The following is a 25714-nucleotide window of genomic DNA, read 5'->3' as shown; positions in this document are numbered from 1 at the left end:
CTTGTAGTGACAGGACAAGGCACAATGGTTTTAAACTGAAAGAGAGTTGATTTAGATTGAATATAAGGAACAATTTTTTTATTATGAGGGTGGTGAACCACTGCAACAGGTTGCCCAGAGAAGTTGTGGATACCTCATCACTGGAAGTGTTTAAGGACAGGTTGGATGGGGCTTTGAGCAACCTGATCAAGTGAAAGATGTCCCTGCCCATGGTAGGGGGGTTGGACTAGATGATCTTTTAAGATCCCTTCCAAATCAAACTGTTCTGTGATTCTATGGTACCTCAATTGAACAATCTGTTCTGTGCCTCAGCATGAAAAGGAGATGCAAAGGGACACAGCGCTGAGAAAATAGGGACTGCTAGCTACTGAAACATAGCACAGAAAAAAATTACAAATAAAGAAAATGGGTGGCAGCTGTGCAACACTTTTGCACAAGGATGAGAAAGGAAGCAGTTGGAGCAAGTGCTGGTGCTCTTCCCTGCTCTTCACACTCAGGTCCAGACAAGTCCACTAATGCCCTCAGAGTAAGCTTCATCAAGGGTAAGCTCTGAATATGCTGCTTTCGGAGCAGCTGCCGGAACTGTACAAATCAAATGCCCGGGGAGGCTGGTGTGACACTAGTTTCAGATTGGATCACCATGTTGCTGCAATACTATTATTGGACTGGGAATGTTGAATACTCTTTTGGTTGTCTTTGCTGCAAAGCATGAAACTAAAAATATGTTTGCCCTTTGTAATGTTGAAGAAAGAGACCTTTAGTAAGTGTACATACGTAGTTGTTGGTAATTGCAGTTCATTGGGGTTTGGATAAGGTCACGTATCGTGTTTTGAGTGATGTTTGAACATTATACTCATACTTGAGCAGTTCTTCAGAAGCTGCCACATCCACACAATGCACATCTTAATACCTGTGACTAAATCATACGAGGAAAATATAACAGCACAAAAGTCAACAATAAGTTACAAGAGTGCTTTTATTAAGACGCCAAAACTCCACTAAACAGACTCAGTCACAATGGCAGTTTCTGCTGAGCATGCAAGGTATCAAATACAAGCTACTGTTTTGCATTTCATCCTGAAGATTAGTGCTCGGCTTTTGTAAATGGCATAGCTCCACTGAAACCAGTAGGCTGGCTAGGCAATAGAAATCAGTCTCTAGTCCTTTCACTTTCAAGCAGGTCAGGATTGTAAGTACTAAAAACTAGAAAGATATTTATAGTAAAATAGCTTATCCTTTCACTGTGTGCAGAAGGCAAACATATTATATATTTGAGAGCAAACTGAGCAAAAATTAAGAGACTCCTACATAATAAAAAGCTAATGGTTATGTTCATCAGACTCTAAGATGGCAAAGTTAATTTGCAGTTTCACTAATGCATTGCAACCAAATGGAGCTTTTTTTATATCAGGATCTGGTAACTGATATTTCAGCAAGGAAAAGACAAGTCAAAGATTTTTACTCCTTATAGATTCACTTGAACCAAAAGCAAAATGCAAATTATTATTCTGCAATTTGTTGATGTATTTAAAAGGTGTATATATAACTTCTAAGATCAATCAGTATGACCTTTTGCAAAATGTAGAAGTCCTTTACCAGGTAATCCTATTACCTAACAGAAATTGGACTAGGGGGATAGAAAAGCAGCTTTCCAGTGCTATTCTGTACCAAAAAATCAGTACCTAAATGCTGTGGCTACTAAGAGTATTTGTGAGTTCAAGTGAATGACCAATTTCCACTAAGAGTTATTTATAATGGTGTCCATTGAGCATAAAGAGGAATTAGCTTGTTCACTGTAAATTACCGAATTGCATGTGACCCAGACACGGCAGACTCTAGCACTGTGTAGGAGGAGTGCATGCAGCAATCAGAACCAAGGGGTGCTGGGGACAAGTTACCACGCCGCTTTACCCTCCATCTTCTAACACACTCACTGAAGTGGAGGTTTGGGGCAGCAGAGTGAAGAGCACCCCGGGAAACAGTCCTGCAGGAGATGCTTACTCTGTGGAAAAGCTTTTTGTTCCAGTTTATCCAGCTGAACAGACTGTTGTTGGATCCAATGGAGCATGTAAACTAAACCTTTGCTGCTGCACTAACAGTAGGGTCTTGCAGCCAGGCAAAATTCAGCTCAAATTTATAACATTGTGTTGCAATCGGAGTGCTCACACTTAGGTGGGCAGCACACTCTGTGGCTTGACTGCACAATCGTTGTGGCCTAATTAAACAGAATACACAGGTACCAATTGACTTATTTGGAAAAACATGGGCTGCCAGTAGCAAAAACGGTTTCTTTTTTCTTTTTTTTTTTCACTGAGTTCTTGTCGATTAAAGAATTTACAATCAAATCTCAATACTCATGCTGAAGAACACTCTGAGTAGGTTAAGCCCCAGATTCGTGGTGCCTTTTCTTTATTTGGTGCCAAATCCAATACTTGTTCTCCAGCTTCTGTATACTTAAGGCGTTGCACAATTAGGTCTTCCATGTTGCTGCAGCTCAAAGTTTCAACTTCACCTTAAGTAAATAGTGAATTACAAACTGAAAAGGAGATCTCTCTAAGGGTTTGCTGACTTACTTCCTGGAATATTTATAGAAACATGCAGCTTGTCAATAGTAATGGCACAGGTGATGCTAAGATGGGCATGTAGCAACGTGGCACAATGGGAGAGCCAAATCTTGGAACTTGACTAGAGAAGCATGAAGTCTTTCTTTTTTCCCTTCTATTTTATCCATGGAAAAAACCACCAAAATTCACTTCAACCTGGAGCTGCAGTCACAAATAGTTCTTAGGACATGAGGGAAGAGCCAGATTGCTAAAAAATAAAAATAAAAATAAGAGGGGGTTAGAAGCCTTTTATATGTGGCACTAATTTGGAAGAGTAAGTGTTGCAACCAGTGGTGACCACCGTTGTGAAGAGTAATGAAAGCCAAATGCTGAGTGAAGACAAGCTTCAGTTCTCCATGTGACAAGACATGATCCAACTAGAAAAAATAAAAAACAAACTAATCATGATTGAGAAAGGTAATCAACTACCTTCCAAAGAAAGTAAATACATAGGAAAGACGAGCTGAGTAGTTCCAGCATCTAAAAGGAGCCATTAGCTGAGACTCCAACATGATGTATAAGCATTATGAGCCTGGCAATATCCTTTATGCTACAACCTCATCTGCACAATGGAGAATTCCCATTACTATCAAGTATTGCAGTCACCATGACCACTCATGAGAGCAGAATGGCAAATGAAGAGAAGGCATTCTTCTCTCTGTGGAGAGACTCAGAGGCTTCATATACAGGTTTTAATTTAATGGACCTAGATATGCCCTTTATGATGGATTATGGCTCCCTAGTGGGACCTGTATCACTTACAGCTGCTGGAGCTGTACCAAGGAGCCCTGGGTACCTTCCCTTCGGGCTCCAGACAGGCAGCCCTGCCCAGCCTTTGGGAAGCAATCAGAGCAATCAGAGCACCCTCACCTACAGCGATTCCCTAGGAGCTGCCCATAGATGACTGCAGAGGGTGGTCTCTGTAATGTAAGACTAGGGGAAACAGAGCTAATAGTGACTATTCAAGACTTTACAAGCAGATAGCTGGGATACAGTTTTACCTGTCCTTTCTGTGATATATATTAAGCATCAATATACTTAGTGAAGCAAACTAAATTATCTGCAAAAACCATCATGATGTCTCTAGTGAATTTACTGTGGTCATGGCAGCTGCATTGTCATGTATGAGGCCTCCATCAGGAAACAGTTACTGACTAACTCTGGTAACAATGTCAAATAAGCCTGTTCCCAGGAACAGAATTTGATCAGATCATCAGTAAACATCCTTGAGTTGTGAAGCAATGTCAGGTGTTCTTTTTCGCCAAGCCAGCTTTCTCATCTCTCTCTCCTCCTCTTAAAGGGACAAACATACAAATGGTGCTGAGCAGCTAGAACACACTCATTTTACAGAAAAAGTGCTGAATCCTATGGTATTCTGGAAAAGTGTTAAATTCCCAAGTTGCAGAGGCAGAACATGTGGTAGTGGTTAACACTCCTCAGAGCTGTCTCTTCAGATACTCTGCAGGCACTTGTAAGCACTGCTTATGAATTATCAATATTTCAAGCTCTTTATGTCTAACATGCCATTATTTTCTTGAAAAACACCCCCTCCAAAAAAAAAAAAAAAATTAAACCCAAGCTTTTGCAGAAAGGGATAACTTCTGAAGCAAATTAGTTTCTGAAGCAAATTTATAAAGAGAGTGGTCATGTTTCTCTCCTTTGGTACACTAATCCATGACCCAGAACCAAAAGTGATATGCTTTTTGTGGAAATGGTTATTGGTGTTCTTCTAAAGCGATGTGTCATTTACTCTGACTGAGACCAAAGCCATGAAGGAAGATGAAGAAGAGAAGGCTGTCTTCCTCCTCTGTAGTCTGCAGCACTTCAAAACAGGCAAGAATAGTAGGAATTTCATTTTTACTTCTACGACCTTCACCCACAGCAAACACGACAGGAGGTGCAAATACCCTTAAACAGAGGATGCTCATCTGCAAGTATTTAACCATTTCAGGAAAAGATAAACAGCTAAAAAAAGTAACTGATCAGAATCCAGTACTTAGATCTGGTAACCTGGAAATCGCTAATCGTAGAACACTTGGTAGCTGAAGTTGTCAGACTTGATTCTGAAGTTGTATCTTCCCATCTTTCGCTGGTACTGGAAAATGAAAAGGCTCACAACTCCCAGCACAAAACCAAACACAGCAAAGGCAATGAGGATGATGTATCCAGCTCTCATCCCAGCCTCCTTCTCTCTCTTCAAATCAGATGCTAAAGAAAACAAGAGGTGAAAGAAAAAAGCTTTGAAATTCCTAAATCTTTTCCTGGGGTAAGAAACAAGCCTTGCCTACAAATTAGCCAACATGCATGTTGGAGCACAGAGCTGTGATACAGAAGTGAATCAGCCTTTTGGGGAGGGTGATTCTCATGGAAAGGTCTGGGAGCTACAGTCTATGTTCTCTTTTTACATACAAGTGTAGAGTCCCCGCAGACATGAGCGTGATGTGTCTTTGGAATTTGACTCTACAATTTTCTGTTAAAATAAGAATTAAAGGATCAGCAGTGGTGACTTTTTGAAATGCTGCCTTATTTTTAGAATGATCCTAGAGGTGAAGCATTCTCCCATCTTAATACTGCCCCCATTCATCTATGATTATTAAAAACCACTCGATTTGCTTTTATCTCATATGTAACACTTCCTTAAACACAGAGCATTTAGGGGAGGATTCTCCATGTGTGCTGGGTCTCTAAGCTCCCATTCTAGTCAGCAGAGATCTGGCTGGGGCAGTCAGTGGAGGCAGGTAAGTGAGTCACACTGAAGTGGTCACCATGGGCTCATGTCTGTAGCCTGAGCATAGGCATCTAGTGCCACCTGAGAAGCCCAAGGGCGTCTACAACGTCTGCACGGGTCTGGCAGACATGGCGTGGGACCTGCAGGAGACCTATAGTCTTTTGGAATAGCACCCAGACACTGAGGAGAAGGAAAGAATGGGGCACCATGGATCATGAGCACTAAATGCCTATGTGTGGGCAAGAGTCAGGTCCCTTGTTGCCAGCTGTCTCCCTAGGCTCCAGTGATCATCGACAGAATATCTTTGCCTGGTTCACATGTAGACACTTCCATGTTTTTGTCCAAATCTGCAAGCAGAATCCCCTCTCCCTTTAACATTATGCCTCTATTCATGTTTGTACATGTACTCTTGCACATTTCTAATTCATTCTTGTAAATGCTTGATGCACCTACAAAAACATCTATTTGTCTGCATACATTTTCAGGACAGCTCTTACTTAGCCAAGCACTTGTGCAGTACCTGAGGTGCACAGAAGACAAATGCTAATGCATACATGCCTGTAATTAGAGACAAGCTCTTTGGCCAAAGGGCACTGTTGGCAGCCACAGAGGTATGCAATAGCAGTGTCCAAGCTACATAACATCCAGGGCATCATTCCAACAGAGGCCAAAGCAGTGTTGCATAATATATTTAGGCTTATTTCTGAATTTCAGTATGAAACAAAGGAACAAAAAAGAAGATGCACAGTGTAAATGGCAGCCTGTAGCCAGACACAGCCAGAACAGGCCTTCCTGAGGACGTGCATCAGTGGTCTTTGCTATAGCATGTGGCCAAGCAGTATAGGCAGAGCAGTTAAAGCTTTTTTCATGTTTCACCGCAGCAGCTTAGCTGACATCATAATTCATGTTGTCTCCTTCAACACAGAGATGCATATCACTGTCTAGGTCTAGCCTCACACTTAAAATGCAATGTGAGTATCCAAACTGGAAATAGGAGACAACATCTAGTAGTGCCACCTTTGCCTAGGAATCGGTGTAGTACAACCCAAATAAAGCTTCCCTCACCAGAGTTCCTTTTGTGTAATGACCATTTTTCAATATTAGAAATGCATTGGTGTCTCCAGTGAAAATGGGAGTGAGATCTACTTGATGTAAGTGCTGCACAAAGAAAGCTGTATTAATTGCTAAGTTTTGAAAAAACTAATTCAGAAATGAACACCGAAGGCCTAACAGACTAATACTTGCATATAATGGAAGAAAAATACAATATGCTAAGTCAGAGCCAGTTTCTATGTCCAAAAGAACATTGTGATGGTCACAGCAGAGAACTAAAAAATACCCTGAACCCACTAACAGGCCAGCATTAACTTATCTCCACAGTCAGAAGAGCGTTAAGTGACTGGCAAAACAGGCAAGCAGCGGGAGGAAAGGGGGTGACTTCTGTCTATTCACAGTAGCCGTGTGTTAAAACTCTGATATTGGTGTGTACAAATACTCTCAATGAGTGTTTTACGCTAATAAGATACGAATGCAAATGGCTGGAGGAGGCCAAATGACTGAAAATGTTAGAGGCCACAGGTGCCCTTGAAAACAGCACTCAGGGCAATGCAGAAGAGGCAGATGCATAACAAATTAGACCTTGCTTGTACACAGTGCTGGCGTTCGCTCTCTAGTAACTTGTACGGTACCGCTCCACCAGATTAACCAAGGTGCTGTGCAGCTGTTGTGCTCTGCCACTTTCCCTCACGGTAGCAATGAAGTCAATACCAGGGAGTCTAAGGAAACACAACAATACGATCTCTTATCTCCTCTGATTTTGGACTTCAGAGCTCAATATAATTGCGGTCTAACAACAGTGTAGGGGAAACACTTGAAAAACTGATTGCAATCTAAAAGGTTCAAGCTGCTTTCACACTTTACAATTGTAATAACTGATTTTGTGGCTGTTGTACTTGCTACCCTGTGCAAACAGCTACACGAAGCACTTTATCCTTTTCCTTTCTACATTCTCTTGACAATCTGACAGTCACTTCACCGAGGAGGGCACATGCTTTTCCACACTGCCATATGGTTTCAGTAAGAACACCTGCTCCTCAGAAAAATATGCAGAGGGGCATGAAAAGCTTGTACCACAGGCCTTCAGGTTCCTTTGCCAGTGAAAAAGAATCTTGAAATGACAGTTACTCTGTGTCCCCTTTTTGTAAGCATCTATTCATAACTCACCAGCCGATTTACATAGGGGCCCCCAGGATGTTCTGTACGTAGCAATGGTTTCACCAGTCTTCAGGGATCGAACCGCATGGCATCTCTGCAACAATCAATTCAAATTCCAACAAGTAATATGGCTTACTAATTAAAAATACAAAGCCTTCTGATGAGTATGTGAAAGCCCAGTGCTATTCTCACCCATTGGGGTTTTTGTTTCTTAATGTTATGCTTTCTTAAACTGAAATGAGCACCAAATGTAAGTTCAAAAGAAATGACATTAGGGAAACTTCAGTATAAAACCTGTAATTAGTCACAGTGGAAAACACTGCTGTGAACAGACATTTCACACAGACAATCTCTTTCTTTTCATTAACTTCCTGTTTGTTTTAGAGAAACCTTATGGGAGAATAAACTTCTCACTATTTCTATATGCCAGGGTTTTGCAAACATTTTTGTTTGGATGTTTCTACTGCCATGGTAGGCACAGCAGATACTACAACCAGCACCAGCAAAAGCAGCAGCAACTTTCAGCCCCTGCCAAGTCGTGTGTCATTTTGAAGCAACGCACAACTTTTCAGTGACATGTGAACTACTAATCTGGGAACTACTAGTTTGAAAGCCCTGACCCGTGAAAGGTTGGGGATCAGCTGCTTCAGCTTTGTGTGAGCAGCACTTGCAGAATACACAGCACACTCATCTTCTGCACGCTTCCTCAGTAGCACCATTCAGTTTGTCTGCTACCTTTTTGTTTTAAGCTGTAACCTAAAGGTCTCTGATTGGAGCCGTAGCCTGTTTAGGTTATTCAAAAGATACTGTGGCTCTCCTGAAAGTGCACATAAAAACAGAGAAACTGCAGTACCATACTATAATCGGCAAAAGAAAGCAGTGAAGCGCAAGGGTGTCTTACCAGCTTGTCTACACAAGAACGTCTCAGCAGTGTTACCAGCCTCATTACACTGAAAAACCTCTACAATCTACTGTCAGCAACAGTGTCTTTAGCTGGGTCAGGCCCGAGAAAAATACCCATGTAGCTGTGACTTTGGACTACCCTTGAATAGCTTTCCCAGCTAGGCGGATCCATTAGAGAATACGGTTACATAGCTGCTCCCTGATGTCGATGATTTTTTGGTTCCATGTGGCCACGGAGCAGCCACGTTCCACCAAACATATGCATGGTGGTGGCACATCGCTCCTCTTCCCATTCAAAGTCATGTTTCTTACTCATTTCTTACTACATTGCTCCCCAGCCTGTCTATTTTTTTCTACTCTAAACTTTAGAGCACCTTACTTTCTTCCGCCAAGAAAACAAAGAATAAAAGACTGGGCAAGAAGAAATAATACAAGATGTAAGTCTCAATTTTGTGGGCAAAGAGCTGAAGCAAATCTGCCCTGAAGCGAGTCAGTATTCTCCAGAGTAGCAGGCAGACCAGAGAGTCAGTTCCCAGGCCCTGGGCACTTTCCCAGCCATCTCACATTATTTCCAAATATACTCTGTTCTTGCTCCAATTTTCCTTGATCTTTGCACCTCCTGCAGCTCCCCTTCCTTTCTTTGTAAAAACCATTGTCATCCTGTGTAGATGTGCTTAGTACTTATCTTCTCCACATAACATTTTAATCTCAATCTAAGATACTGAATTCACTAACTTTTCATAGAAGGTAAATTTTGCATAGGAGAAAGAACAATATATCTCATATATATATACACATATGAATAATAGAGAAATGAATAATATAAAATATATGAAAGAAGAGGGCCTCACTGAATAACTCTGCTGTGCAGATGTCAACCTCAATCAAACCTCATCTTGGGCTAGCGGAATTACCCCATCACAGACCCCTGTAATTCAGCTCAAAGCCAGTCCTTTAGTTAACCATGTTGCTAAACTCTAATCCGTACAGCTAAAGCCTGCTCTAACAGCAAACCCAGCGGCTCCTAGCAAAGCAACTGTTTGATTCCTTACAGCAGCCACACCAGCCCACACAATCCCTGTCCTGCCCATCCCTCTTATTCCCCTGCCTTGCACCCGTCACCATGTCCCTCCTCAGCTGTGCAGGACACACAGGGAACTCGGGGAGGGCACCACCTCCTCCAAAGGAGGGCATAGGCTGGGGGTTGCTGAAGCACTGATTTTTAACACACAAATTCAGCTGTGAAAACTGGAGCCATCTTTCCATCTGTCAGTCATGTTTCCTGTTCCTACTATTTTTTTTTTTGTTCTGGAGGAAGGTTTATACTTAGAGAAAGGAAACAAGTATCTTCTGCTAGCCATTTTTAATCTTTTAGGAAGAGATCGTTTGCTTTATAAAGGGCTTAAACGGAGTTATTTAGAACTAGAGGAAAGTGTTAAACAATGGAGGAACACCAAACTGCTAATGAAAACATCCTTGATAGAAAAAGAGACAGGAAGGTTGGCAGAGGGAGAGGAGACTTCCTGTGTGTCTGCCATAAAGGAAAAAAAAAGCCATCAGCAAAATCTATTTTTTTCTTATTTCTATGGTAGCAACACATTTTTAGATGAAGAAGTGTGTATCACTTACGTAGAAGTAAAAAGACACAAAGCAATGCTTTGGAGCACAGAGAATTAGAAACTGAAGTTGTTATCAGAACATTGCTTGGTTTATTGCTTTCAAAAGCAATATGGTTTTAAAAAGCCATAATAAACTCTAATAGAGTCACAGCCCTAGAAACTTAATGCCACCGAGCTTCCTTTCCTGGCACCTAAACTCTCACCTGGAGAAGCAAATCTCTAGGGGAAAAAAAAGGGACAGAAAAATATCCTAAAACTTGGAACCTGCTGACACTGCCGATGTGGGTTCTTGCTTTTTTGTGACATGTCCATCTGAGCTCACATGTTTCTGAACAGCCTATCTCATTGTGACTTCTGTTCATCGCCTTATAGTCACCCTTATGCAGAGGCAAAAGGTTCAGTCCTCAGGTTCCCCAACTTTGATTTCCCGGTTTCTGTGCAAGCTCCATGCTTTTAACTACGAGGATGAGGAACAGGAAGAAAAGCGGACACTTCCATATGGTTGTAGTTCTTCCCCACTCCTCTCTGCTCTCACCAGAGAATGAAGGAAAACTTCAAGAGCTATTTTAAACCCTGTTTGGAAACATTACTCCTTCAATTCCATAGCAGGACTGCATATGACATGTCGGAGAAAAATAGCATATCGGATCAAAACACTTACTGTCCTGCAGGTGCTTCCTGGTGTCTCCATACAAATACGTATTTTGCAGTGTAGGTAAACCACAGAATTGTTGACAAAGGAAAAAATTTTCATCTTAAACTGTGCTTTGCTTGAATTCCCATTCTCTAGCAGTGTGGTGTACGTATTTGGGATGGGACAGCTGAAAAGGAAGAGAAAAAACATACATAGCAGCTAGGGCTATAGAAGGCATGCTGTGGTCATAGCACATAACTCAGGTTGCAAGGCTCCTTTAGAAAGTTGCAGCCAGACCCACCACGAAGCAACTCTCCAGCAGTGCAGGGGCTATTTGCTGCTTTATTCTCACACTATCCAGGTAGAATAGGAGATTCGAGAAGTGGTTGGAGTGTTGGAAAAGAAGAGAAAGAGTGACAGAAAGAAGGATTTAAACTTGGCTTCACCAAACACAAAGTGAAAGAACATCATGCTAAAAGGAATAGCTTTTGTTACTGAGCAAAAGGACTATCCTGTATTTTAAGGTGGCGGGTGAGCCCAGGGAATATGACGTCGGGGTGAGATCAGGTGTCCAGATGGGAACAAACCTCCTCTTTTACCAGAGGCTGCATTAATATTGTCTGTGAGTCACAACAGATAGGATTCAACTAACCTACACCTTCATTGATGAGAGTCACATAAGCTCTTGGTAATATCTGAACCACAGAGAGATAAAGCACACACTTTTCAATGTTCTTTCACTACTGACTGCCAAAACCACCTATTTCTTCAGGTCAAAAGTACAATTCCTTTACAAAGCTATGGGGAAGACAAACCAAACTCAAACAACTACCACATTACCCTTTGACAACATTTTCTTTTCATACCTACTTCCCTGGTTCAAAGAAGGGGTGACCAGTCAGAATGGTAAGCGACAGTGTATATGAATGATGAGAACACACATAAAAGGCATTTAAAATGTAACACTTCAGCAGTCAGCACCACTGGAAGATCTAAGGTATGGCACATGCTATTTGCAAGTGGCATTGCTGTACCTGTTGCTGATAAAAGCAAATGAGCGGGGATCCACTGAATTGTTAGTTGGAGTCGCCCAGCAGTCAGTGAGGACCACCTTGAGCTTGCTGTCTGCTCTCTGGATCCCCACTTCAATCAGAACATCATCACTGGCAGAGACACTGAAATTTTTTGGTATTGGGGAGTTTCCAATAAACAACTGCATTTCTGTTCTGAAGTGTCCAGATCCATGCAAATCCTCAAAGATGGTGTAAACTCTGAAACAACAATTAACCTCCTTTAAAAACCACAAATTTGACTGTGTGTTTCTATAAATCAGTGCCTGTTTCTCCACCTCTTGCACATTTAAGTAGCGAAGAGTTAATCTGCAGTCCAGGATGTTAGGACACTGTTCAAGAGGAAAGGGTGAAAATGCATCGAGTTTTTAGTTGGGAAGGTAGGGACCGTGGAAACGCAAGTGGGAAAATCCAAAGGGTGGAATGTCTTGGCAATAAATAGAGCAGAGAGAGATATTTGAGTGGAGCTGAAGGGGAACAAAAATATGAGCTGTCTTAAAGTTCAAAATAAGGAGGGTAAAAGCTTAGTGAAGAAGAGAAGAGCCAAAAAAATTAAGGAGAAGGGACAAATCTGAAGAGTAAGTGAGGGACATGAGAAAATTATAGAGCTCAGAGAGAAGGGGCCCGACAAAGACTTTGCAGAGGGATAGAAAGGAAAATACAATGTCTGGAGGGTTAGGAAACAGAAAGTGGATTTGGTGATGGTAGCTTAAGCATGGTGCTAGGCAAGAGAAAGGAGGTGCACTTGTACGAAGGGAGAACATTCACCATCAGACCAAAGCTTGTGCTGCCACTTTTTCTGTGAGCATGGGTTTGATTTTCTGTGAACGGTGGATTAGATTCCATCGTACTTGAAGATGAGACCTTCCATAAAAAAGCATGTGCATTACATATCTTCTCTTTTTTCCAAGTTGATCAAATAAGGATTTGTGGGGCTTAAAAATTGCCATGCTCAGCACCCACATAGCAGTCTGCATGCCTACATCAGTTGAAAAGATACATCATTGTTATGTTCCAAAAGCAGGAGAATACTGTTATTGCTACACGTGATTGCCCAGGAAGGCAAAGAGGAGTCAGGAATTCTGGCTCCCGAACCTGCACCGGTAGCTCCCAAAGGTTTATTTTCACCTATGGTTTAGCCAAGCAATTGCCAACCTTGTTGGCTGTTGGATCTATTGACACATTAGATGGAGCAGGACAGAAGCCCATAACAGGAGTCACCTGAGCATGGGACTCGCAGGTTGGCAGACTGCCTGGCATAATCACTGGATAGAGCTAAGGTCCCTGGGGATAGGGACACAGCGCTTAGCCACACAACAGCATTTCAAAGCAGAGAGAGTTGTTACTTACCCTTCTGCAGTGTATCCAGAGGAAGTCAAGAGATTGTTTTGAAACACACAATGAACGGGACTGGCAACTTTTAAATGGTGGATTACTCCCTGAGCAGAAACATCATTCCGAAGGATGGTTTTCACTACAGTATTAGTCATGTTCTGGAACACAGAAAGAAGAAACCACAACTTGTGAGCATCAGGGATATAACAGAGTTACAGGCATACCAGCTTCAAGTGCTTAGGAATTCTCCATTCTCCTGGCTGCAAAAATCAAACAGATTAAACCTCTAGTATCTTATTTGCTTTACAGTGAGACAATGAAAATCCACCAGCCTTCCTCCTCTTCCTCAGTCTGCTCCACAAGGGAATTTCTGTTCTTTGGCATGGCCTGAGCATAGCGTTTGGTTTGGGATCCAAAGAGAGAGCCATCACTCTTTGTCCCCATTACTGGTAGCAATTGGGGTATTTGCCTAAATATGATAACGAAATTGCTTTTAAGAAAAGAGAAGCTTCTGACAGCTGCAGAGGGAACCCAGAGAGACATGGGAAGTGACTCTCAGTTTGGAGAAGCCCTTGAGTTTTGCTGCCTGACCCCAAAGATTCCCCTTCTCTTTCTTGCTTGCCCTCCTCCCCAAACAGTGGGGTAACTTTCCACTCACGGGAAGAGGTTTTCTTTCTCCAAAGAAATTTCTTCATCCAACATTTCAGCAACTAATAGACTGTCCTCCTAGCTAAGGATCTGCCATTGGCCCCCTCCTCACCCTAACCCCAAGATCAAAAAAAAAATACTCCGGGGCTTCTTTGCATTCACTGGCTCAGGGGACTTACAGTCTCAACTTCAGTGCCACAGTCGCTCCAGCCTGCCTGCAGCACAACGTGGGTGCCATTGCTGATGCTCACGTTGCAGCGAGGCTCCCCCAGGTACAGGGAGGTTTCCGGGATAGACTCCTGCTGTAAAAATCTCTTCTGGACAGCGAGGACAATCTTCTCGATTTCACAGAACACTCTCACCGCATCTTTAATGGAAACCTCCTGGGCAGGTTTAACGAGGGGGACAGGAGATGCTTGAGGAGAAACGTCGGGAGTTGACACAGGATCCGTGGTGAGAGGAGGCAGCACCACGCTGGAGAACGTGGTGTTCTCCAGAGCTTTGTGCTCAGCAGTAGAGAAGTTCAGGGAAGCAGGGGAGGAAACACGAGTTGAAGTTTGCAAAGATGTTGCAGGTAAAGCTGTGTTGTGTACAGGTTTCTTATCCATCAGTGTTGCCTCTTGCCTGATAGGAAATGCTGAAGAGTGCCAAAAATAAAGGTGGTGTTGTAATTTACAGATTCAAATTGATTTTATAAGGTAAGAGCAAACCCTTAGGAGGAAACTCACAGTTACTGGCAGGAAACTAGCTTCTTTTGGTTTTTTAACCTGCTCTACTCGCTGCCAAAGCTGTGGCTTTTTTTTAAGAAAGAGCACAAGAGATACATAGTGTCTGTGAGTAAAGCTGATGCCCTTTATTTCCTGAGAGCTGCAATAATTAGTGTGCTCATGCAAAACACTTATGTATAGCTTTTGGAAGATCAGTGCTTGCAAGACATCCCCAGCTGTAAGTTGCTCAGCAAGTGTTCATATTTTTTTGCCTAGTACTGTAGGAGACTGCACACTTCTGGATGTGGCATACAAACAGGAGCAGAGTTTGTTAAAAAACCTGGCCCCATTTGTGACCAAATGATGTACCCAAAAGTTATGACCCTGAGCACTTTGGAAAACCCATTCTGGGGGAAGTGCAAGACAAACCTCATGTAGCAGGCCCACATTGTACGTGTGTCCTGAGAGACACAGTGGGGAGTTGAACAAATGTGTTAATAGCAATCTTTGATGGTTTCAGGAAGAAAGCAAGCAGGGGAAAAGGGGAAGCACAGGTTGAGATCAATGTGTATGTCAAACACCCGACATCCAGCAGAGGCTCTGGGGTTACCCTATGGCTCTCTGCTGGTAGAAACATCCTAAGTATTCATCTACCACTGACTTACAGAGCACCAAGATAATAAACTCCATTTGCGGTGAAACACAAAGGATGTGTCTCATCGCACAAAAATTCTCTTAAATAATTTTTATGGGTTCTACATACAGATAGCATCTATTTTCCAAGCAACATATAAAATCTGTACATATATATCCTTCTGGAACTCCCCAGCTGTCGGAAATGCCCCAAATTAAAAAGCTGCTGATCTGAACGTAAGAGGAAGATAAAGAAAAGTTTTAGCTTTTTCAGAGCTGAACTTCCTAAAAGCTCTTTGTCATAATGCTAAATATCTTGGTTAAACAAAACTGAGCAGAGGTTGGTATCAGTTGACAAATCCTGGTGACTTCAGCCAGAGAGTAGCTTATCACTGTGGTTAGAAAAACAAATACAAATCACTGAAGAAGCCTAAAAGATTTTAGGAGCTTAAAGACCCTAACAAATGTCAGCTAACAAATGATTTAAGGAAGGAGAGAAGCTAGATGAATTGACTCATACAAAAAAGTAGTTTGTAATACCAGCATTTCATCCCTGCTGCTATACAGAGGTCAAACCACATACCCAGTTCTTTCTGTTACCTTCTCTAGTATCTCTGCTGTCCCCTCTGCTACTGCTAATGAAAATAACTAACAATCTTGACAATCCTATCTAATTTTAATGGCAAATATGAGAAAACAGAACTGTTAAAAGAACCTTACAAAGGCAGCATTAAATATTGATATAGTAAACTCTCGTGACAGAGTATTACAGTCAGAAATACTTAAAGTCCGCTGCAAGACTTCCCATTAGGATCCAGCTGAAAACAAGGAACCAAATTAATCCCTGGCAAAATTTCAAGACCTGTGGCAAGTGTTACCGTGATCCAATAAAGATCAGACCACGTCTGATCTTTAAGCGTCCAGTTAGCCATTAGATAATAAAATTTTATTTTGCCTTCACAGCTTCTTCCAGGCCTTTCTGGATGCACATCAGCAAATCCTTCATTGCAGCTGCACTGGTAAAACCCAAGTGTGTTATGGCACGATGCATCCGGGGAGCAGTCATCTTCTTCGCTTTTGCACTCATCATAATCTGTTGGGTATATTTAAGCAAAAGGCGAAGGTGGAGAGTGTATAAATGAAAATGTGATGGTTCTGAAACTGGAGCACAGTCATATCATCATGATATCATGGTGGGATTATACCTCTTAGGTGTGATACGCTACTGTACGTGTCAGGCCGCTGCTGGGTCTAGAAGAGGTGTAGCACTGGAAGCACAGACTAGAGGGCTGATTGCAAGGCACTGACAAAACCCTCCAGGAGCTGTGCTACCAGTGACGGTCAGCAGATACTCACTGAAGTGTAGGCACCCTGCTGCAGAGCTCCTATCCTCCTAAACAGATCAACAGCCCAGGGGGATGCTTCTAACCCCGGGGGCTTCCTCAGCTGCCTCCTCCGTTCCACACTCGTGAGGAGATGGTTACTAAATGCCCAGCATGAGTGAAGCAGGAGGTTTGTGTGACTGGTCCAAGTTGCAGTCTAGTGGCTTTCTTAATTTTTACCTGGCCAAAATTTTCACTCTTGAAAGGAAAAATATGCTTTACTTCCCTTTCTCTTCCCAAGGTCTAATTGTAACTGTGCAAATAAGGATGTAACACCATAGGTGGGACTCAGAAAGCAGCACCAACCACCTGCTCTATGGGGACCTGTCCCTGAAAGAAACCATTTGTTTTAGCACAGGTTCGAGGGGGGCAGGCACTCTACAAAGCACTACCACGAGATAGTCATGATCTTACTCATTAATGGGATATGTAATTTTCCAGATTCACAGCTGTAAAGGTAACAGGCAAAGAGAATGTTCAGGGCAGACCATATACGTGCTTCTGAAGTCATTTTGCGTGAGATTCTAATTAACAGCTTATAACAATATTCTTTGGACAAACGTATCATGTTAAGGATATAGAATTTGTTATTTTTCCCAGACATGACACATAGACTTGTGAAACAGAATTCAACAGCAGTTAGTCAGGAGGCTAATGTTTCTTGTTAACAACTTAAATTACATATAAAGGAAAAGAAGTTGTGCAGTCAGCCATTGTGCTGGTCTTGGTGTTGACTTTCATCTGAACTCCCGACCCACAGGTATGTGAGGAAAACACATACTCCCAGTGCAGAAGAATTCACGTGTTCATTTATTTGTTTCTTGAGGTTTCTATCACATGCAAAGCAGAGGGTAATGTGTTTTGAAATTATTTTAAACAGAGCTAGTTATGTCTGTGTACAGGGACCTGTTTCCAGGTCCTGGTAGCTTATAAAACCCTCAATTTGTGACCACTGTTTCTAACGTCTCTGTATCTTCTTCTCTATAAAATTAATGCTAGCTATAGACATAAAGATCAGTTGGTTTTGTCCTTTTGGATCAGGAGTACCTCACTTCTTATTTCACCTTTTGATGTTCTCTGAAAAAGCTTATGGGATGGATAAGCAGGAGCAATATAAGGAGAGAGAATGGTTTTTCATCCGCCTGTTTTACAGATACTTTCACCTCAGAAAATACAGATTAATAATAGGCTTTATCATCTTTCTAGTTCTGAAGAACTATTGGGATACAAGCTGCTCCTTACCGTTTATGGAGAGATTGCTCTTGTCAACTGTGAAATAGGAGCTGTGTTCAAAGGCATCACGAAAAGTGGTGATGATGTAGTAGATATCCACATCTTCTGCAATCAGTAAATTGAAACTTACCACTGTACTCCCATTAGTAACACCCGTTATCAACACTTTAATCAGACCAGCATCCATCTGCTGAAGAACCTCAAGGGGCAGAGATTTATGTACCTGGAATAAAAACAAAATGCGTGTGGAGATGGACAGATGGAAGCAATTACATTTTAGGCTTTGTACACTGCCCAGAAGAGAGCATTATGCATTACAGTTGCGCTTCAAACTCTGGAGGGAAGCAGCAGTAAACTGACCTTTTGCTTTATAAAGTTTCCACTCTACAGCAGCTGGAGGATACAGTATATATTTAACCATGAATATTAAACAAGCTAAGCAATTACGATACCTTGTCTGTCATTTAGCACAGGTCCTTGCCTCTGGTAACAGCAAGGGAGGGAGGAGGCTGCAGGGAAGCTCCCATGTTCTGCCTCTCAAAATGCCTCTAGGGAGAGGGGGCAACACAATACGAGGAGGAGCTGCCAATGGAAGTGGAGAGGCCTCCTGACACTCCATGCTGCATACATATCTTGGAGGGCTCCCTTAACTCAGGTATGTTACAGCTTAGAGCACACCACCCTCAAGCCTTTCTTCACAGGTGGTTTCTCACCAGAGCCAAGAAAAATTGCAATAAGCAAAATTCTCCTGCTCATAATTGAGTGTAAACTTCCCTCTTTTTAAATGCCCGGACCAGGCTAAAGAAAACAGAAAGGTGTTTCATGCCATCAGCACTGCCACACAACTCAACCTTGCATCAAGTCAGTCCTCAATTTGATTTCAGAAATATTTCATTAAAGTATCCCCCGAGGAACCTCACATTATTTCTGCAAATTCTGACTGTCATTGGGGCACGCAGCCCCTACTCAGGGTCCTCCCCGAGAGTCCAAGAGCAGGGCTAGGGGGTGGCTCTGCACTATTTTGAACAGGAACTGTCACCCTCAAAGTATTGCAGCATCCAATCACTGCTGAACTTAGGGCAGTCTAGAGAAATCAATAAAATAAACATTCATGGTCCGTCCACAGTGACCTTGGAATTCAATAGGGGATTAAGAAAGAAAAGGCCACCTTTTTCAAAGCACACTGAGCCTTATTCACGATAGCCCGGGAAGCAGCCTCCTTTACCACACTGAAGAGCAGGGTGGTCTGCTTTCTGTGGAACGGGAAAACACAACGCTGTGTGAAGCTTTGCGTCAGCTGGGCTGCTCAGCCTCTCCGCCATCCAGCCCAGATGGAAACACCAGCCCCTCTCAAAGAGATAAACAGACTGGAGCTGCATGTTTGACCTCTTCCCTTTCCACCCTCCAAGGCTGGGTGGTACCTCTGGAGGGCAGCTGCCCCTGGGAAAATCTTCTCCTCCCACAGGAGGGCAGTCCACGGGGTCGGGCACCCGGGCACACACAGGAGCCCGGGGGCACGTGCAACAGCTTTTGCATTTCCTGCACAGTTCCCTTCCCCCCCCGGGCCCCCCCCCAGCCACAGGAGGAGCAGACGCAGGTCAGACGGCATCATCTCATGGGACCAACCCCAGACAAGACACAAGGCTAATATTAATTCAGCTTTAAAGAACAAGTTGAGAAAACATTATACACAGAAATAGAGACCTATTTCTGAGAAACTCACCACAAAGAGAAATTGATAAACATCCACAAGTGCTCCCCTCAGTCCTTTTCCTCTAGTTGCCCAGACAAGGGGCCCGATAAAGCTGTGCTGGACACCCTGCCTACCTGCATGTCCCAAGGGAAAACAGGGCACACTCACAGAGGTTTGCATGCCAGGTCTTGCCCCAACATCTAACCACAATGCAGGAAGAGCTCATACCTGAAGACTAGATGCCAGGGTAAGCACAGGCTGTGCGGTACCATCCATCAGCATCCTGAATTCTCCCATTACAATTGTATATTTTCTTCTCTCCCTTTCTCCAGGAGATGCTCACAGATCCTCTGTGTTTCTTAGCAACTTTCATGTGCGGCTTGGAAGTCTTTTTAAATTCTTCCACACAAATAAATAGTGCAGCAACAGAAAGTGTGGGACATAACTTTCAAGCCTGCATCAGGCATGTAGTACAGGCTGTTCTGAGCTATTGGTATTAAAATTGCACTTAGAAACTGCCAGCAAAAGTCCAACAGGAGACTGTCCACGGTAAGAAAGCAGCTCCCAGCAGCACACGAAGGACAAATCCCATGCCATCCCTGTCAACCCTCCTGAGCCTGGGATACATACAGCTTCCTTCTACATAGCAGCCGCTAGCTTCAATGTAGGACACAGAGATAGAAACAGCCACAGAAACACCTAAATTTTTGTGATTTCTCAGCATATGTGCTCTTTGCCTTTGCCCTCCCATGGCTGTCAGGCTCCCAGGAGATGCCAGCAGAGAAGAAGGCACAGAGCAGCAGAGCAACTGCACTGTAAGGGCCAGACAAGCAGCACTCGGCCCAGGTGAGAGCTGGCACGTCGCTGCTCTGTGCAGGCGAGTCGCACCTCTTTCCCAGCACCTTGCTCTGCTTTAGGCCCTCCTCTTTAGGGTACATCGCTCACTTCCTTCCCTAGCTCAACTTTCCAGAGAATTAAGGGGGCAGGAGGGGCTACTTTGCGGTCACTTCCAACCCTTTCTTCCTCTACACATCTCCTGCAGGAAATATCTGGACCAGCAGGGCTGGATTTCAGCCATGAGTTTAAGGCAGAGCTTATGGCAGTGGTGTAATGCTCAGGGGTGCAGGCGGTGACTCCTACCAGGGAGAGATCAGGGAAGAGGCAAGGCAAGGGTCAGCGGTGGGAGCCGATGGGAGAAGCAGCCTCATTTCTCTTGCACCCATGCACAGAGCTCATGCATTTTGTGCTGGATTCTGCCAGATGACCACAGCTCTCGCGCACCTACGTGCCAAGCCTGACTTACCTGCCTGCTGTGTGTTATCCAGCCCATACTTACTTGCCCACTATGTATTTTCCAGCCCTGCAGACAGCCCCAGATTTTTCAGGCATGCTGCAGCCCTTTTCTGTGTCGCCAGAGCTGATGTGTGTTGCATGCACTTGGTGGCAAGGTAACATTGCACAGAGCAAACCCCCTGCATGCACCTGGAAAGGGCTCCCACGCGCCTGGAGGTCCCACACAGCAAACCTTGCAGTGCCCCACGGGGCACGCAGGCAGAGCCGGGAAGATGGAAAGAGCTAACGTCCCTACGAAAGCCTGGGCAGACCGAAGGCTGTCCTTGTCAGACCCAAAATCTCCCGTTTCACCAAGCCGGGGGACTCTTGGGCCCCTTCTCTCTCTTCCTGCTGTTTCACAAGCATCTACTGAAAAGTTGGAGGTCAGCCCTAAGTTTTCATCTTTCATAGTTTTTGTCTGAACTTCTGGACATTAAATACACATACCTGTGACATCCTCTTAGCCCATCCCTGATTTAACCAGTATTCCCTTCTCGTCTGTCTCCTGAAGATTTTATTTTATCGGTGCTTCTTTTTACCTAAGCCTTGGGAATTTTTTTTGTCTTGTTTTTTGTTTGTTTGTTTGTTTTGTTTCTGTCTTTATTCATATTTTTCCTCACAAAGCAGGACTCGGAGCTTGAAAAGTGTCAGGGGGACAGTCCCTGTATATGTATTTAGCCACTAGGTGACACTACAAAACCCTTTATCCAGAAAGCTACATGATTTCACGACAGGTACCACACCCTAGGTTATCAAAATAATGGTTGATGAAGTGGGGCTAGAAAAAAAAAGAAAAGAAAGGGTAAACTTTTTAGAAGGAAAATATTCAATATATAATACCCTTGAGTATGAGGTTTTCTCACTAGACAAATAAATTATTTTGGGATCCATCATTGTATCTACAATTCCTGTAGCACACAAAGGAAACACTAGCAATGCCAGACCAGGAGAAATTGGTATGCCAGAAGAAGAACCACAAGAAAGGGAGAGAACATGAGCAAAATTAACACCAGCATCGAGGGAAGGGAATGTCCCTTGTTCAGGCAAGAAAAACAGGAGGCAGGTAAAGTCCAAGTTCAGGGCCAGATGGAAGCCACACTAAAACCGATTTAACGGGATGGGAGAGGCCAATAGGTTTTTTGAGCAAAAGGAAAGTGGCAGGCTCAGGCAGCCAGGCTCACCCCATGGGTGGCTGTGGCATGTTTGGTGGGTTTTCTGGGTCCACCCATCCATAGGTTCCAGACAAGATGTCAGCAGCTCATTGGAGCTACTGTGGGTACCTGCACAGGAGCCTGCGTGGCCAGCAGAGCAGGTAACGTACTGGCAGTCTGGAAACTGGAAATAAGAAAGTAAAAGGTACATTAATTTGAACAGAACCTTGCATAAATACTGTTTTTTCACTCAAAGAGAAAAAAAAACCTCCCCACTGTCCATGCTTTGGCTGCACCTTCAGAGAGAAGGTGCTAGAGCACGCATCTGCCCAGTCACCATCACCAGCAGCTTTAAGGATGTCCCAAGTTGGGGATAAACTCAGATTAACAAAAGGAGTGAAATTACACTGGAATAACGCAACTACCTTAATCCCTGTATCAACACTCATTCCACGTTCAGGTAGCTTTAGCTGCAATCATTTTAAGTGCATTAAGCTACACCAAACAAAGGCTACGTCACTTCCAAATGAGGGGGTCACCTTGATAAGGCAATATCATTTATTAGTTTCACACTTTTGTCAATCAGTTAAGTTTAAGACACCCAAATTCAAAACAACCTTTTCCACTCAGGCATTTAATAAACCTCAGTGAATGTATTTTCAATTCAAACCTTTTGTTTTCCTGATTCATTTTCTTAAGGACAAGCCATGTTATTCTTGGCTGTTGCAAAAGACAGGCTGAGCAAAGCCCAAGAAGACTAAAATACTCTCTCGCCCTTAGCTATGTTGTTTTTCAGTTGCATTGCAAGGAGGATGGTGAAACTAGCTTGGACAATGACAGTGCAAGTTGTCACATCAAGTTTTTACCTCATTCTTATCTACACATTATTTAAAGGATGGTATTTCCATTTTCTGTGCTGCCAATTTAACCACATGGCACTTAAGTGCTGGGGCAGCTCTACACTAAAGAACATTATACACATGAGGATTTATAAATCCTCTGAATCGTAGATGGTGACTCCAAAGAGGTTTAAAAAGAAAATCTCTGGCAAAGTTTATTTAACTGGAACCTGATAGTGCTTTTAAAGCCCATTAAACTTTCCTCACGTACTTTAAAGGATCAATTTCTGGCCCTTATAACCTGAAAAGAAAATATGCAGATCTTTTTGTTTTCCTAAACTTCCTTTTCTTTGGCATCTAGAAACACAACATTTGTAATAAAACACTCGCAACATATTTTGTCATGTACAGTAGCTATGATACTATAGCCTATATACTGTGGCTCAGAAGTAGCTGGAATCAATGCTAACGCACCTCGACGGCTGATCCACAAAGTGTGTGCGCTAGAAAAAGGAGTTAGTTCCTTATAATCACAAGTGATCATCTTCTGCCTGAAACTTTGAGAACTGTGTGAAACTGACACAAAAACTTACTTTAGTTCCTTTACCTAATCATTTTACAAATGTTTCAAATATATTTGTATCGATGATTTTCTGGATTAAGGTATATGACTGAATAGTCCATGAAGAAAAGATATTCATTTTGGTCCATTTTAATACTATGCTATTCCAAAATAGCCTCAGGCAGAGAGCGATGCTGAATGAGAGTGAGGTCAGTGGAAAATTGTTCCCTTTTCACTTTGCTAATCACGTCACTCTCATCTTGTGACTGTTTTTCTGATGTGACAGCTTGGGGCCGAAACAACTCCGAGAAAGCTGTGCTCCGCTAACACATCCAGAAAGGTGCAAACTGGGAACCACCAGTGGGAAACTTATTTGATATCCATGAAAACATCATGCACAGCTAAACGGATCACGCTTTTCCCTCCTTGCGGCCGTCTCTAACTCCACACTGGCCTGACCTCTGCCTGAACACACGCCGTTGTCAGTGCACCTGCTGCGGACAGCTGTACTTCAGTGACAGGTTGTAACTCTGTACACAGTGAGAGTTTGGGGAGGCTTCTGCAGGATTTGAAAATTCATATGATTGTCAGAGATGGATTTATCATCACAGTTATCGAGGCCTCTAAAAACACAGGCAGTTAAGGGGAGATAGGGAAGGCAATAAAGCAGCCCAGCATAACCAGTGGCTTTCCAAGCGCAGATGTGTTTGAGTAAACACCAGCAGGAACAAACTTCTGATAAATACACTAAGAAATTAGGAGAGTAATACTGTCAAAGGCAATGCCTGAGAATTGAGAGAGCATTAAAGGTGAAGCTGATCTCGCAGTGGACTTTGATATCCTGTGCTGTAATTGGAAGTGAGGACAGAGGGGACTTACCAAGAAACCACTCCCTTTCCAGATACAGGGCTACAAAACCAAGGACGATCATAAGAAATGTCAGCCTTAAGGTACTATGACAAAGGGTAATAACAATCATACAGTTCATTAATATACCGCTGTGCAGGGCAAGGATATCGGAGCGCTTTGCAAATATCCATTAACTTTTCACCACATCCCTGGAGGAAATTAATCGGGTGTGAGAAGCAGAGGAAATGGAGGCACCAGAGAATCCCCAAATCCTGTTCTCGCTCTAAAACATGGCTGCACGCTCATCCTGCAGTCTCAGGCAGTCAGGGGGACTCAAACCTTACAGGTGTGTCAAGGGACGCACATGTGGCATACAGCCTTCGTGGGATAAAGATGATACACGTGGTTTCATTGAGACCGGTAGCAGGTCATGTCCTTCTTAGCCACTTACTTCATCCACAAAGAGCTGTGCAAAGGTTTGGTATTCCTCACTTCTTGTATTGCTAAAGCCCGGAGAGTATTTCACATTTGTTATCCGTACTGTGCCACTAAGTTTCTGGACAGCTGTGAAGTAAGAAAAAGACAATTTAAATATATGTTCCATGGACTGTAGTCCATGGACAAGTGTGTGACAGTCACTGGCATGCCTGGCCACACGGGGTACGCATCAACTTGTAACAGAAGAAGGCCAGCCCTCTGAAATGTAGCCAAAACCCCAAATGCCTAAATATAGGCATCCAGCACCTTAGTCTGCCCTCTCTGGCCCCTGGATGCCTCTCAAGAAGGGCACAGGCCTCCTGTAGGTCTTATATCTGCCAGCTCTGTCTTGGATGCTCTGGGGCATCTGAAATGTTGCTCTATGGCCATGTTCAGGCACCTGAATTGCTCTCCTAGACTCAGCTATCTGTCCCAGCTCCCCCTACACACAACGGGGCGACACCAGTCCCTCCAGAGGGCAAATCATACCAGCACCAAGGTCCTCCCTCCAACGTCAGAGGAAGGCTAGACCGCTGCGTGAGATTAGACATCTACATTTTAGGCAGCTATTGTAAGATGAGATGAATCCCAACAGGGTGTATGCCTCCTCCCTGGAGCTGTATCTGCTGAATGACATTAAGGTAGTCTCAAATGTTTTAGGTCATTTCTCACTATCACTGGTTTTGGCATTGTTACTACAGACACTGAAGGTGATCACAAGCAGGAGAGAAAGGGCTTCTCAAGACATGGTCCATACCCCGAGCATCCTTTTAGAGGCTAGCCAGGCAAGCTGACTGCCATCACCCAACACCGTGGCCATTGCCAGCCAATTGTCTTCACACTGCCCTCCAGCTGCTAATAGATCATCACTCCTAGCATACCAAGATCTAACGTTTCAATGTTTTATATGAATATAGGATAGTCTTCACCAAAGACTTCAAGAACTCTCCCATCTGGCTGAGGATTCAGTTTAAAATTGTTTCTGAATCAAGTTACCAGTCTTTACTTTCTGGTGTATCAGCTTGCTTTCCTCCCTACACACACCTGTCCTGATTTCAACAGTATATAAGGCACCAGGTTCCGGCTCTGAGACTGTCAGAGT

The 25714-nt window shown here is 43.3% G+C and overlaps 1 protein-coding gene across 1 annotated transcript in view; it reads right to left on the bottom strand.

The window, feature by feature from the left end:
- Nucleotides 1-4623: 4623 nt before the first annotated feature.
- UMODL1 (uromodulin-like 1) overlaps nt 4624-25714 on the bottom strand; it is a 57202-nt gene continuing 36111 nt past the window's right edge. Inside the window, exons 13-21 of the mRNA XM_009327987.1 lie at nt 24587-24699; nt 17719-17932; nt 16050-16187; nt 13934-14391; nt 13122-13264; nt 11736-11972; nt 10729-10888; nt 7555-7639; nt 4624-4811 (exon numbers count right to left, since the gene is read on the bottom strand). Of these exons, the coding sequence (XP_009326262.1) occupies nt 4624-4811; nt 7555-7639; nt 10729-10888; nt 11736-11972; nt 13122-13264; nt 13934-14391; nt 16050-16187; nt 17719-17932; nt 24587-24699 (1736 nt within the window). The remainder of the gene's footprint in view (nt 4812-7554; nt 7640-10728; nt 10889-11735; nt 11973-13121; nt 13265-13933; nt 14392-16049; nt 16188-17718; nt 17933-24586; nt 24700-25714) is intronic.

Source organism: Pygoscelis adeliae, unplaced genomic scaffold (genome assembly GCF_000699105.1).
Source record: "Pygoscelis adeliae isolate BGI_AS28 unplaced genomic scaffold, ASM69910v1 Scaffold154, whole genome shotgun sequence".
Lineage (NCBI taxonomy): Eukaryota > Metazoa > Chordata > Aves > Sphenisciformes > Spheniscidae > Pygoscelis > Pygoscelis adeliae.
This window is presented reverse-complemented; position numbering and strand designations above follow the sequence as displayed.